The following is a 13,553-nucleotide window of genomic DNA, read 5'->3' on the forward strand; positions in this document are numbered from 1 at the left end:
GGCAGATTTACTAATCCACGAATTCGAATCCCGAATGGGAAAAATTCGGATTGGAAACGTAAATTTCTGAAGATCGCAAATATCGCAAAAATTCTTACGAAAAAATCGTGTTAGTCACGATAATATGGTATTGGCGATCCAAAAGTCACGAAATTTTCATACCGACCCATTGTAAACAGCGGTAAAACCTTTCCGATTTTTCCGCACAAGTGTACGAAAAAGTCGTGCTGCGTACGAAAAAGTCATGGGGCGTACGAAAAAGTCGTGCGGTATACGAAAAAGTCGTGCAGATGCCCGGAAAATTCGGTGAAAATACACTCGGAGCGTTCGTGTTTTTGTAAATGTGCCCCTTAGTGGGGTTTTTTTCTAAATGTTTTGTTTTACCCTCACTTCCTCTCTAACTTCCCCCTGTAACCAGAGCTCTGCCTAGCCAAGCCCATCCTTCCTTCCTTCTGAGTTCATTTTGCAGGCAATTTATCTGTGCTCTGGTGATCTGTTTAGAAGAACCAGGAAGTTGGAAATCAATAGTATGCTTAGCACAAGCCCCGTTCTGTGAACTCATGTGGAACAAGGGTCAGTTTGTTGGCCTTAGACAACAGCAATGTTAGAGGTGGGTATTTAGTTATATAGAGACCTGGGGGAGACATGCTGTTCTTTCTTTTTCTTGTTCCAGAGGTAACGGTTAATTGCTGTGTCTCATCCTTCGTCTCTTATTCTCATTAAGTTTGAGTTTCCCATAGGTGTCCATGTTAAAGGGGACCTGTCACCCTAAAAGTTAATTCCAAATCCTTTTCTATCATGTTAGTTGAGCAAAATAAACTTTACTTACACTATATAAATGATTTAATTTTTTTTCCCTACAGTCCTGAAAGTTACAGTCACAGCCAGCAGGCCGGCGCCATTTTGTGGGCACTGTTATTAAGGCAAAACTTTGTATCACCCCAAAATATTGTGTATTTGCCATCTAGGTGATATCTAGGAAGTGCTGAATGGAAACTTAAAAGTAATTGCAATTACTAATTGGAGCGGTCAGCATAGAGGCGGGGCAGGCAATATATGATTGACAGCTCAGATTTTTAAATACATTTATAACAGGTATGGATGATTTAATTAAAAAGAAAGAATTTGGGGTTTCATTTTTTTTTTTTTTTAAAGAAAGGACTTTTATTATACGGCTATTTATGTGTGGGTGACAGGTCCCCTTTAAGAATTTTTAAAGCGACCATTAAGTTTTCTTGCATCCTTGGAGTCAGTAATTGCCCAGAAGATCTCTTTATATATTTTCAGGATAAGATATACAGGGTCAGACTGGACTGCTGGGACACCGGGAAAAAACCTGGTGGGCCTGGGCCCCCGGCGGCCCAGACCTGATCCCTGTTGCCACTTCCCCTGGCCGCCAATGTCCTCCCCTAACGCGTTTCACTTAGGTGCGCTCAGGGGAGGACGTCGAGCGGGTGGCAGGAGCCCCTGCAGCGGGTTAGGGGGGTGCGGCAGGGGCGGGTGACTCGGCTGGATATGCCCATGGTGACATTCCTGCTAAAAGACAGGGGTAGAGTCCTGCAGTGGGTCAGGTACCTGCGGGTACCCTGTGGGGTAGGATTTCTGAATGTGGGTATAGATGCAGGTCAGGTTGCAGGTCTTAGCTATATTTATTATTTTACATTATATTATCTATAATTTACTAATTTAAACTTTTGTTTTCTACCCCCGCCCACTTCTGCTGATGTCAGTTCCAGTTTGTAGCAACAGCACTTCCTGTTAGATGATGGGCAGCGGGTCACGGATCAGGTAGCGGATAAGGCAGTTGCGGGTCGGGAGTCAAAGCAGGTAGAAATGTCGGTTGCAGGTCTGTGTTGTGGGCCGTGGGTTGGACTAATGGGCCCAAGAGTCAATGCTGAGTGCATTTTATTACTGCTATAATAGGCAAAAGGGAATTACTGGAAATAACTTGTGTGCAAGGGAGTAGGCCCCTGTCTGTTCTGATGAATGGCTGCCGTTAAAAGGAAAATATTGCTTTTATTAAGCAAGTGAATGCAGAGAGTTGGGTGCAATACACAAGGCAACACTGTGTGCTCTACTGCCTTGTAAATGTAGCCTTTTTGGCAGGCACAGCCGCCTCATTTGTCTCCTGTACGGGAGCAGTGAGCAAAATAATGCTTTCCCAGTAAATGACTTTGGATGGCGAGCATCTATTTACATGGGATTTATTGTCAGTAACAAATGATTTAGGAAGTGACAGTTCAGTCAGCGTGCCACGAAATCAGCGCTACCGAGGCTCTTGTTTAGCAACAGAAACGTGCCAGCAAAGTCGGATTGAAATGTTACTGATCTGGGGAAAACTGAATGGAAAAAAACACAAAGGCTTAGTTGTATAATTATCAAATATTTTCAGGGGTTCCCAACCTTCTTTCATAAAACCCACCAGTTACCCCCATCACCGATCTGAAACATCAGCAACGATATGTACATTCTGTTTCACCTTAACCTCTGTAGAACGTAATAGCCAGAACAACTGGAACGTAATAGTTTGGACCATATTAAATATGGGAATAAAAACATCTCAGGGAGAAGATACATTTTTTCCTTTATCTTGTATTTAATAAATAATAGAATCAGCATAGTGAGGATTATATTTCTTGTTAAAGGAGGTACTGATATAGGAAGTGGATTTCTGTTTATGTCCTGTATTATAGATTGAATTGGGGAATCTACAAGGATTCCAAGGACGCCCCTAACCCACCCCAACCTGCGACCAACTCAAAGCAGGGTGCTATCATGATTTATATACCCACATCTTCCTTTCCTTCTCTGGTGTCACCATAGGGGGCGGGGAAGACAGGCACATGAACTCCTTGCCTAGGAAGTTAGGGATATGCCAACGCCATGGGCAGGGCTTTGGCATGGCAGAGTAAAGGTCCCCATACACTATAAGATCCGCTCACTTGGCGATGTCGCCAAGCGAGTGGATCTTCACCCGATATCAGGTAGAAAGTAGCTTAAAAAAAAAAAAATCCGATCGAATTACATTTGCGGCAATGGGGCAGTCGGTTCGGGGACCGCATCAACGAGCCGATGTGGTCCCCGATCCGACTGGATTTTCTAACCTGGCTGATCGACATCTGGCCAATTTCAGGCCAGATATTGGTCGGCCAGGCCGCTTGGTTCTGCCCATACACGGGCCGATTAGCTGCCGAATCGGTCCAAGGGACTGATATCGGCAGCTACTATCGGCCCGTGTATGGGGACCTTAAAACTTTTTCGGCTATAAAGGCGCAGATTTATCAAATCAACCTGCGTATTTAGCATTTGTCACTGGAGTTGGCATGATAGCCCAAGACTATTTATTTTTGAGATTTTGCAAGTTTCTGATGATTTTAACAGTAGAAAACTGATAAGAATGATATGAGATGACTGATACGAATACACAAAGCGCTGGAAATGGACATCGATGTCCCCATTGGTCTGTGTGGAGCTCCAGGAGGTTCCAGCTTGCTCTATTTTTAGTCGAGTTCTCCAATAGCATTGATAAATACCCTAAAGACAAACATTTTTTTCCCTTGAGATTAATAAATCAGCCCCTTAGTGGCACAAAGCAGAACTGGAAGAATATGTGGCAAAGTGCCACTTGTGCCTCGAACACAAACACAGCCAAAGCCTGATTTTACCCTTCCCTGGATTTGACATCTTTAGTTCTCTAAGGCACTTCAGTGGGAGCCTTTCCCAGATTTTAAGTATGTTTTCCTGCATTTTTTCCCATTTTCCTAAACCCCCCCCCCTTTATCCCCCTGTGAATGTTACTTTGCCCTTTATTGAATAAACATAAACATGCAGACAAGTGTAAACTTCCAGGTTAAAATAAGTAATGACACTATAGGGCTCACTTACAACTGATTTTGAGCACAGGAGCCATGTTTTTACCCACAATGTAGTAGTTTCCCCCATAATTCCAACGTAATCGCAAGGGGGTGACGTGTCTGACATAACTTAAAGGGGTGGTTTACCTTTAAGTTAACTGGTATGTTGTATAATGGCCAATTAACTTTGCAATTATTCATTTGTTATAGTTTTTGAATTATTTTCCTTCTTCTTCTAACTCTTTGCAGCTTCCAGTGGGGGTCACTGACCCCGACAGCCAAGGACTGTTGCTCTGTGAGGCTCCAGTTTTAGCATTATTGTTACTTTTTTATTACTTTTTATCGTTCTAATCAGGCCCTTCTCTATTCATATAGCAATCTCTCATCAACCCACCGCCTGGTTGTAACCCTAAATTGATTTAAACCCTAGCAACCAGATAGTGGCTGAAACTCTAAACGGCAAATAATAAAAAATGAAGACCAATTGCAGATCGTCTCAGAACATTACTCTCTACATCATACTAAAAGTAAAAGAGCCCCTTTAATGCAAATAAGTTGCATTTTGTCACTTTTAGTGCTTGGACGCCCAATACTGTAGACTCAAGTGCTCCGTGCCTATAGGCGCCCAGCTCCAGGGTTCCTATGCGTTAGCGCAGTGATCCCCAACCTTTCTTACTCGTGAGTCACAGTCAAATGTAAAAAGACTTGGGGAGCAACACAAGCACCATAAAAGTTCATGGAGGAGCCAGATAAGGGCTGTGATTGGCTATTAGGGGCCTCTATGCACACTATCAGCTTACAGGGGCTTTATTTGGTAGGAAATCTTGTTTTTATTCAACCAAAACTTGCCCCCAAGTCAGGAATTCAAAAATAACTCCCTGGTTTGGGGGCACTGAGAGCAACATCCAAGGGGTTGGGGAGCAACATGTTGCCCCTGAGCCACTGGTTGGGGATTACTATGTTAGCGGCAAACTATACCACAGGGGGCGCACTGAGCTGCTCCAAGCTCAACCATGAAGAAATGGAAGGCTTTCTTTTTGTATATTCTTTATTTTCAGTTTTATATGCAAACAGTACATATTAATGCAGGAGAACTATCACCAGTAAGCACAGTGAACACTTTATGTGTCAAAATAAATCAAGCATATTTAAACTGATTACAACCGTACAAAGAATAAAGGTTTCTATATCAATCTACTTAAGAACCATCTGCGTCAGTTATAGTGTTCCTTTGTTATACTTGATTATACTTTTGCAGTGGTGTCTCCTATTGCTGCCATTATTGTAGTGATTATATCTAGTGTAGTAATGACAAGGTAACGAAATAAAAGCGAAACTGGAAAAAAGTAGCAATAATAGGAAATACAAAACATGGAGTCGCTCAGTTGCTCCGTTATCAACCTTTTGGCATCTTCATCAGTCCAATGTCATTTGTTCATCTTTATATGTTTCTAGAAATAAGAGCTATGGTGACCACATCGGAACAAACTTATCTGGTGTCCCTTGGACGAAGGCTTGCCTTTTGACACAAGCACCTTTAATTGAGGATGCACCCAATCGAGGATCTGGTTCGGTTTTCACCCAAGATTCTGCCTTTTTCAGCAGGATTCGGATTCGGCTGAATCCACACTACTGGCCGAACCAAATCTGAATTCTTAAAATCACATGACTTTAGGATTCAGTAACTTCTTAGTTCGGTATCCTCGTTTACAAAGGATTAATGGGATTTTTTTTTATACAACAACTGCGGGCACCCTTGCTTGACCACCACTATGCTTTTCTTGCAAATATCCCCTTTGTTCTCCCGAACACTAAAGAAACCCTCGCAAGGTACAGTTTCCCCGTTCCATATTCCGACACTACAATTCCTCCGAGCCTTTTGTTACCGAATGAGCAGACACCTCAATACAAGTTTTCAATACAAGTTCTTTTTTTTGTTGTTTTTCATGTTCCTGAGTTCCCGTGTTCCCTTTTTATTGTAGCAAAGATGTGACCTGAGACTGATATGTTTATTGTATGTCAGACAGAGCCACAGTAGTTTTACTGAGATCTAAGGGTACCTCAAAGGTCACACAAACCATCTAATTTCTGCCAATATCCACAATCAGTGTGTACAGAAAGCAAACGGTTACCTAGATTGCAATAGTGGCCGTCGCAAGGCTCTTTGATCCTTCCCTATAAACTGTGCTTGCATAAGCCGTTTAATTGAAGTTGGACATTTTATTGCTGCTGTTAAATCTTTCTCATATGCCTTACATTATCTTGCAGCAGAACTTAATGTCAGTGCCTCTCTTTATAAGCAGATAGTTTTTAGCCTGTGAAATAATGGAGAGAGCTTTGGCATGTTGCATGTGATTTCTCCCCAATTTCTCCCTGAGATTTCAGCGCTCGTTAGAACGGAGGGCAAGGTTTCTGCTGGCGTTGGAGCCATATTTCTGTTTATGGCCTGAGTTGGATCTCATGAGAGGATATTAACCCAGTAAAAAGCTTATCGCCGATTCATAGATCTGCTGTAAATTCCAGGCCCTTCCATTTTGCTTTTGAGGATTGCCATAAGTCAACACATTAGTAAGCAATTTGCTGACATTAAGATGGATTACTTGCAAAGAACTACTCCCCAAAGTGCACAAAGTTCACCTAGGTTCTTTTGTTTGTATTTTCTCCCTCGTTTTTTTTTAATACAGTCTTAACCTGCAGAGAGCTATTTTGTACGCACTACTTAAGAGGTTGAGCCTTTGTAAATCTGTTAACACATATTTCTAGTTTTGTTCTCGTCAAAATTCAACTGGCAAAAAGTTACAAGTGGTTGCCTTTTTTGTGGGGTGTATTGAATATGAGTTGCAATGGAAGCAGATGGAAGCTCTTTTGTCTCGTCGACGCAGTGAGCTGTACAATAAGAGAGGGCTTCAGGGAGATGTGAACGTTCAGCAGGAGGTCTTCTTGGCCAGATTATATTTCATAGATACAACTCTTTGGTTATAACACATCTTCAATGTCAATGAGATGATCTAGTCCAAGTGAGTTAGGGCTGGGACCTAGGGTTTAGCTTTCAGAGAAGTGTGAGACTGAAGAGGTCATGTCCATGTCAAAAACAAGACTGGAAAAGGCATAGTGGGCTTTAAGAACACTACAAGGCTGACGTGGCTGAGATATAATGGCACAGCCAAAAATAAAACTGATGTTGAAGGCCAAGATGATCAAGATTTAGTTGTGGTTGGTCTTCATGGAAGCTTGTCTTTAGCGCTACAACTTGTGGAAGTCGTTCAGTATTCAGTAATTTAGAATATGATTTTTACAGTCAATTTGTACATTCTTGTTCCAAATAGTTGCTGGTTACGTTCCAGCACTTTTCTAGCATGAAAACTGTTTGGGAAGCTCAGAGCCTTTTGGGGAGGCTCCCTGAGACAAAGAGGTATGATTCATGGGTTATGAATTGGGCAGGCTTGAGGGGGAGTGGGCAAGCTTTGTATAGGTTGACCAGGAACATTTTTCTTCATTGGAGCTTGTTGCCATGGCTCACTTCTTAGAGAGTCCACTTGATTGGTGGGTTCATAATTGGGGCCTCCAGGGGGGAACTAACTTAGTAGTGATTGCTGATGGTGGGCCTAGACATAGGCTTTCCCATTTTGTGACATCACTTTGTGTGGACCCGCCCCTGAGAATGATGAGACCATATGAAGTATGTAACAGCTCTGTATGCTTTGTAAACTGTAACAAACTAATTGCCTAATGGTTACGGTTATGGCAACCCCTTCCCTGTGTGTGTATATTATGAATACATGTATACACTCACATGCAGATAAGCTGCGCTCTCACGCTTTACTGCTTATTCACAGAAAAGCGCTGAATTCCACTTAGAATTTCCCTTTGAGTGCGGTGACCGCCCCGGAATGAAAAATGTTCATATTAATAAACGAATCTCGCTCGTTAATCTTCAAACGCGAGAAACTTACAAAATGTGTGATTTCTAAAACAAATGCCTTATGAAAGTAAACACAGCACAGAGGCCCCTAATCCCGCGAAATCCCGTTAATTCTCCATATATTCATTATGGTTAATAAGTGAAAAGACACACCTATTGCAGCCATTCATCTCCGTGACAGGCATGACCAGAACCAGTTTGCGTGTCTGTTTATTCTAGGGAACAAAAGGAACTTTTAGCAGAGATAAATTAGAAGGGGAATATAAAAGGCATACACGATTGTTAATTGGTTTACATTAGCACTCTAATTTATAAAAGCTGTCCAAGTCTGTCTCGGCACAGAATAGGCCCCACTTGCTTTCACATGAACACAATGCAGACGTTGGGATTTCGGCAGAAATAAGCAGGACTCGTTTTTTTTGTTTTTTTTCTAAGCAAACAGTGATTTAAGCCCCGTGACTGCGTCACAAAACGTTTCTAACGCAGAAATGGGCTAAATGGCCCTTTTTTTTTTTTTTTTTTTTTTTGAAACTCTTCAAAACTGAAATAGTTTAGTGAAGTTCAAACTGGAATTTCAAGATAATTCATTTTGGCACAATGGAAATGTTTTCTGTATGATGATGAATGTATCGAGCACTCTGAGGCCTCTCTCCGGTGTAGCCAGCGCTTTATTTACTGCTGTACCCCAACTTACTCACTTTAGCGGAATTTTTCTATAAAGCGCCAACATTCTCCTCAGCGCTGTACTACAGAAGGGTCTATAGGTGTAATATACCATTTACTTACAAATACTGACAGATACAGAGCTGGATTACAAGTCTCTGCTTTGCTAGGTCAGTGTCCTGCTCTGGTCTCGGGCCGACCACTGGTGCTAACACCCCCAAGCTTATGACTAGTGGCCCTGAGCACTCAAGACGCCCCTTCCCTCTCGTATGGCAAGTAGCAGAACCAATGAAGCCATACTGGGTTTGTATCTCCCACCCAGTCCCTTGTGCGCCATCTTGTTATGTTAGTAATACGTAGCCAAGAATCAAGCCTAACCTGCCTAACCCGGCCCACTGAAATAAGCCAATAGTGCTCAAGTCTGGAGGATGTTATCTGGGTTGTAGGTTCCCTGGACATGTAGTGCTTTTAATGGCAGACTGGTAAACAGCAGTGGGTTAGAGAATTATGCAATGAAATATATTAATAATGATAGATATTTAGCCTCAAGCTGGCCATACACGGTAAGATACACTCACTCAGTGAGATCGCCAAGCAAGCGGATCTTCTGCTGATATGCTCACCTATGGGTGGGCGATATCGGGCTAATTTGGCCGTTTGGCCCTAGGGTGGGTAAAGGCGCCGTTGGTTTGGGGCTCGCATCAACGAGCCAATGTCATCCCTGATCAGATGGAAAAATCAAACCTGCCCGATCGAGATCTGCCCGATTTCAAGCCAGATGTTGGTCGGGCAGGCCCGTCGTTCGTAGCCATACACGGGCAGATAAGTTTCCGAATCAGTCTAAAGGAACAATATTGGCAGTTAAGATCGGCCCGTGTATGGCCACCTTTAGGGTGGGTTACCCCAGCAACAAGATAGTATTTCAGATCTTCATTCTGGTGAAAAGCAAAGTAGAAGGCCAAATAAAATATGCTGTTGGAATTATTTTTGATAGCACTTGCCATCAGTCTGTGTGACTTAAAGGAATACTACACACCAATATTACAGCTAAAATACATTTGTTGGTTCAAGAATAACATTTTAAACGGCAGAGGGATTTATTTGTTATGTAAACAGTGTCATTTAGAAATAACAGTACCCCATAAACATCATGACAGAATCCCTTTAATGGGAAAGGAACTGATTGCTTTATTAGCAAAGTGCAATCCCCAAAATTGTCCATAAAAAAAGAAAATATTTTGGTTACAACTGTGTTAAACGATTCATTTTCCCTTGGTATATACATAGAGAATCCAGTGTTACAGACTCTATGATGTAGTACAGGAGGAGAAACATCATTTCCTGCACGTTTCTATGCTGAAGAAGTACTGACTACAGTTGTCACTGACTCTCATACTTATGGTTAGTTCACAGAAGTCACCGACAGGCTGCTGAGATCATTCAGCACCAACATTGAGGTCTTTTTCAATGAAATCGACCATTCGCTCGCGAACAGTCGGAAAGTTCTCCGGCAACTGGAAGGGAGCCGCGCTTCACAAATCAGTGAAGAGGAATGGGAAAGGATCCAGATGAAGGTAAGAATGAAAGCTCTATGACCATTTGTGGAACGGGTGGACCCTTAGCCAAGGTTGGTATGTCACATGATCTCCTGGGAGGGGCTACGGTGTATTTTTCAGTACTCCTACCAAACAAGTGTGGGCATATGGCAATTAAATCATCCATACATGTTAAAAATGCATTCAAAAATCTGAGCTGCGGCATAGAGGCGGGGCAGGCAATATATGATTGACAGCTCAGATTTTTAATTACAATTACTATAAGTTTCCATTCAGCACTTCCTAGATATCACCTAGATGGCAAATGCATGAGATTTTGGGCTGATACAAAGCTTTGCCATAATAATACTGGACACAAAATGGCGCCGGCCTGCTGGCTGTGACTGTAAATTCCAAGACTAAAGGGGAAACAAATTAAATAGTTTATATGGTATAAGTAACGTTTATTTTGCTCAACTAATATGGTTGAAAACGATTTGGAATTATTTCTTAGGGGGACAGGTCCCCTTTAAGCACTCTCATGATGATCAGAGACCACAGTTCACAGACAGGGCAGTCGAAATCGAGATTTACTAAGTACTATAAGCTTTGTGAGACCTTCTGCAGGTGAAAGGTTGCACTCAGTTGAACGTCGCCCCACCCTGACTGAAGGTTTAATTGAATAAAGTGATTAGCTGAGTGTATAGGTGAGTCGTGAATCCCTCATATTCAGTGGGACCCTCGGAACAATGGGGTTAATGAGTGATTGTGCGGCAGTTAGTAGGGCCAGTAGGGCAGGGAGGCCATAGGTTTACTGATTCCTTATGTCAGGCGTTGGGTTTGTGTAAACGCTGGAAGGGTATTGGATGCACCGATGCTATGAATTCATTACTCCGTTTGTTAATTAATCAAGTTCCAAACCTATTTCCAAGATGGATTTCTGTTTTGAATGCCGGTGTAGGATTTCCTTACCGTGTGTAATTACATTGTTCCCCATTCAGCAGCCGAAACGTCCAACAACAACATCGTCTGGGTTTAGAGCCACCGTTGCCCCCTATTCTGTCGGCTTAGTAACGAGCAACCCCTTTGTCCCTTAATTCTCCTAATGCCACGGAGTCACCTCCTGGGACATAAACGAGCCTTTCCTCTATAACGACATTAAGGAACGCGACGTCTCTTGTTACCAGCGTCGGACATGTTTACAATGCGCCTTCAGGCAAGATCAGTTTAACCTGTAGCTTTAATTTAGTAAATAGCAATATTCCAGTTTCTGGATATTATCGCTCACGTGTGAAAATAATAGCCAGTCTTTCTAAGCCGCTCATATTTTATCCACCCGTTTCAAATCTAACTTTCCCGCCAGTGAATTCTGTAATGTGCGCGATATAAGTTTATACAGTGATTGTGCATTAATGTGCTCAGTGACTCCCAGCAGCCCCCATCGTGGAATATCATTCTATCATATCATGTGACTCCCTCTAGCCCAGTGGCCCCAGCATTCTATCACCCAGTGACCAACCAGTATTTTCTGACACATTGGGGCTCATTTATCAATGCATCGCAGCACACAAACCGACGCAATTATGATTATGCTCCATTTTGTGTGCACACGCGTTACATTGCGTCGGTTCATTTATTTTTCCGCCAGTTCTTTTTATGCGCATGTCGCAAATACTGGGCAATAATGTCGCAAGCAACAACGTGTTTTTTGGGGGTGTGGCTAGGGGCGTGTTTTGCCTCTGCGACTATTACAGCGCTGCAGTGCGTTGGTAAATGAGCCCCATTGACTCCCTGAACATTGGTGGCCAGTGGAACTTACCTTTAAACTTCATAGGGGGACTCTTTCCTTCTTTGTAGTCTTCTTCCTTCTCCACCGGCGAGAAGGGGCGGTTCACCTTTAAGTTAACTTTTAGTATGTTACAGAATGTCATATTCCTAGCAACATTGCAATTGGTCTTCATTATAACTTTTTTATAGTTTTTGAAATATTTGCCTGCCACTTCTTCATATTTCCCGTTTTCAAAAGGGGGTCGCTGACCCCGGCAGCCAGAAACCTGTTTATTTGTGAGCTTTATTATAATTATTATTATTCCTTAACTTTCTGTTCAGCACCTCTCCTATACACTTTTTCAAGCCCCTGCCTGGTTGGTAGACAAGTCCCTAGCAACCAGATAGCTGCAATTCCAGACTGAGAGCTGCTGAACAAAAAGCTAAATAATGCTTTTCGGAAGTTTTTATTGACTATATCAGCAGCAGAATGCCATAACTTACACTGTGTATGCTATTTATCTCCTCCAGGCTGCCCGACAAGAGATATCCGACTGCCCCATATGCATCATGCCCCTGTGCTACAGCAGCGATACTCAGCGGAACGGCCAGCTACTCCGCCCAGTTGTCCTTCTGTCCTGCTCCCATGTGTTCCACCAGGCTTGCCTCCATGCATTTGAGGAGTTCACAGTAGGAGAGCCCTATATCTGCCCTTTATGCCGCTCCACCTACCAGAAGAAATTGCTCCCAATTTAGTTACAGGTTTTTCAACCATTTGGCCTTTGGTGCATGGGGCCGAGGTCGGAGATTGGAGTTTCGAGGGACAGTTACACCTAAAAACCAGTATTTGGAAATCAGGTTTTTTCTACTGATCATCCTCTCCCCCTCCCATTATCAAAAGGTCAATTTGTTTAAAGCTCCTTATTTACCTTAACAAACAAACCCCTCCCCTAAACTACAGCCTTTGAGCAGCTCATTACCAGAGGGCTTCTCGGTGCACTGGTAATTAGTATTATCAGCTTCAGAACCAGCGTAAATACCAGTAAGTGCCAAGGTAAAACTGCTTCTATTTTCTACTAGTGCCAGAAATAGCAAAACCAGTCATTTCTTATGCACAGACAATATATATATATGCTCAGCAAATAGAATATTCCTTGAACTTGGGTTGAATAGGGGCACATCTTGTCCTTTTAATAATACTAATTCAGGATAAATGCATTTGATTTCTGATTTGCCAATTGATGTGAAATTCCAGTTTAGTGAGTCTATAAAGAAAACTAACATTACAAGGCATAGTGTAGGCAATGCTGCTAGTGATCCCTGGTAAAAGATACATTCTGCCCACTTACTCTTCTAAAGGCCATTGAACCCCCAGTTCCCTGTATTTGTCTGTTGTTCAGCTGCTCCTTTCTTGCTTTGCTCTCCCAGCGTATTTGTGTTACTGATTGTGCTTGCAGTTTCAGCCTTAATTAAACCTCCATTGTCATTGGTTGCCCAACATTTTGGCTGCTTGGCTTCCTATTTCTTGTACGGGTATTGAACCCCTTAACCGGAAACCCATTATCCAGAAAGCTCCGAATTACGGAAAGCCTGTCTCCCATAGACTCCATTTTAATCAAGTAATAATAAAACAGTACCTGTACTTGATCCCAACTAAGATATAATTACCCCTTATTGGGGCAGAACAGCCCTATTGGGTTTATTTAATGGTTAAATGATTCCCTTTTCTCTGTAATAATAAAACAGTACCTGTACTTGATCCCAACTAAGATATAATTACCCCTTATTGGGGGCAGAACAGCCCTATTGGGT

At 42.4% G+C, this 13,553-nt stretch overlaps 1 protein-coding gene across 2 annotated transcripts in view; it reads left to right on the plus strand.

Annotated features, from left to right (window-relative positions):
• rnf32 (ring finger protein 32) overlaps positions 1-13,241 on the plus strand; it is a 31,090-nt gene extending 17,849 nt beyond the window's left edge. For both annotated transcript variants that reach the window (XM_002932499.5, XM_012965682.2), the window contains exons 8-9: positions 9,846-10,013; positions 12,273-13,241. In XM_002932499.5, the coding sequence (XP_002932545.3) occupies positions 9,846-10,013; positions 12,273-12,497 (393 nt within the window). In that variant the 3' untranslated portion in view covers positions 12,498-13,241. The remainder of the gene's footprint in view (positions 1-9,845; positions 10,014-12,272) is intronic.
• The last annotated feature ends 312 nt before the right edge of the window (positions 13,242-13,553 follow it).

The sequence above is a fragment of the Xenopus tropicalis genome, chromosome 6 (genome assembly GCF_000004195.4).
Source record: "Xenopus tropicalis strain Nigerian chromosome 6, UCB_Xtro_10.0, whole genome shotgun sequence".
In the NCBI taxonomy this organism is placed as follows: domain Eukaryota; kingdom Metazoa; phylum Chordata; class Amphibia; order Anura; family Pipidae; genus Xenopus; species Xenopus tropicalis.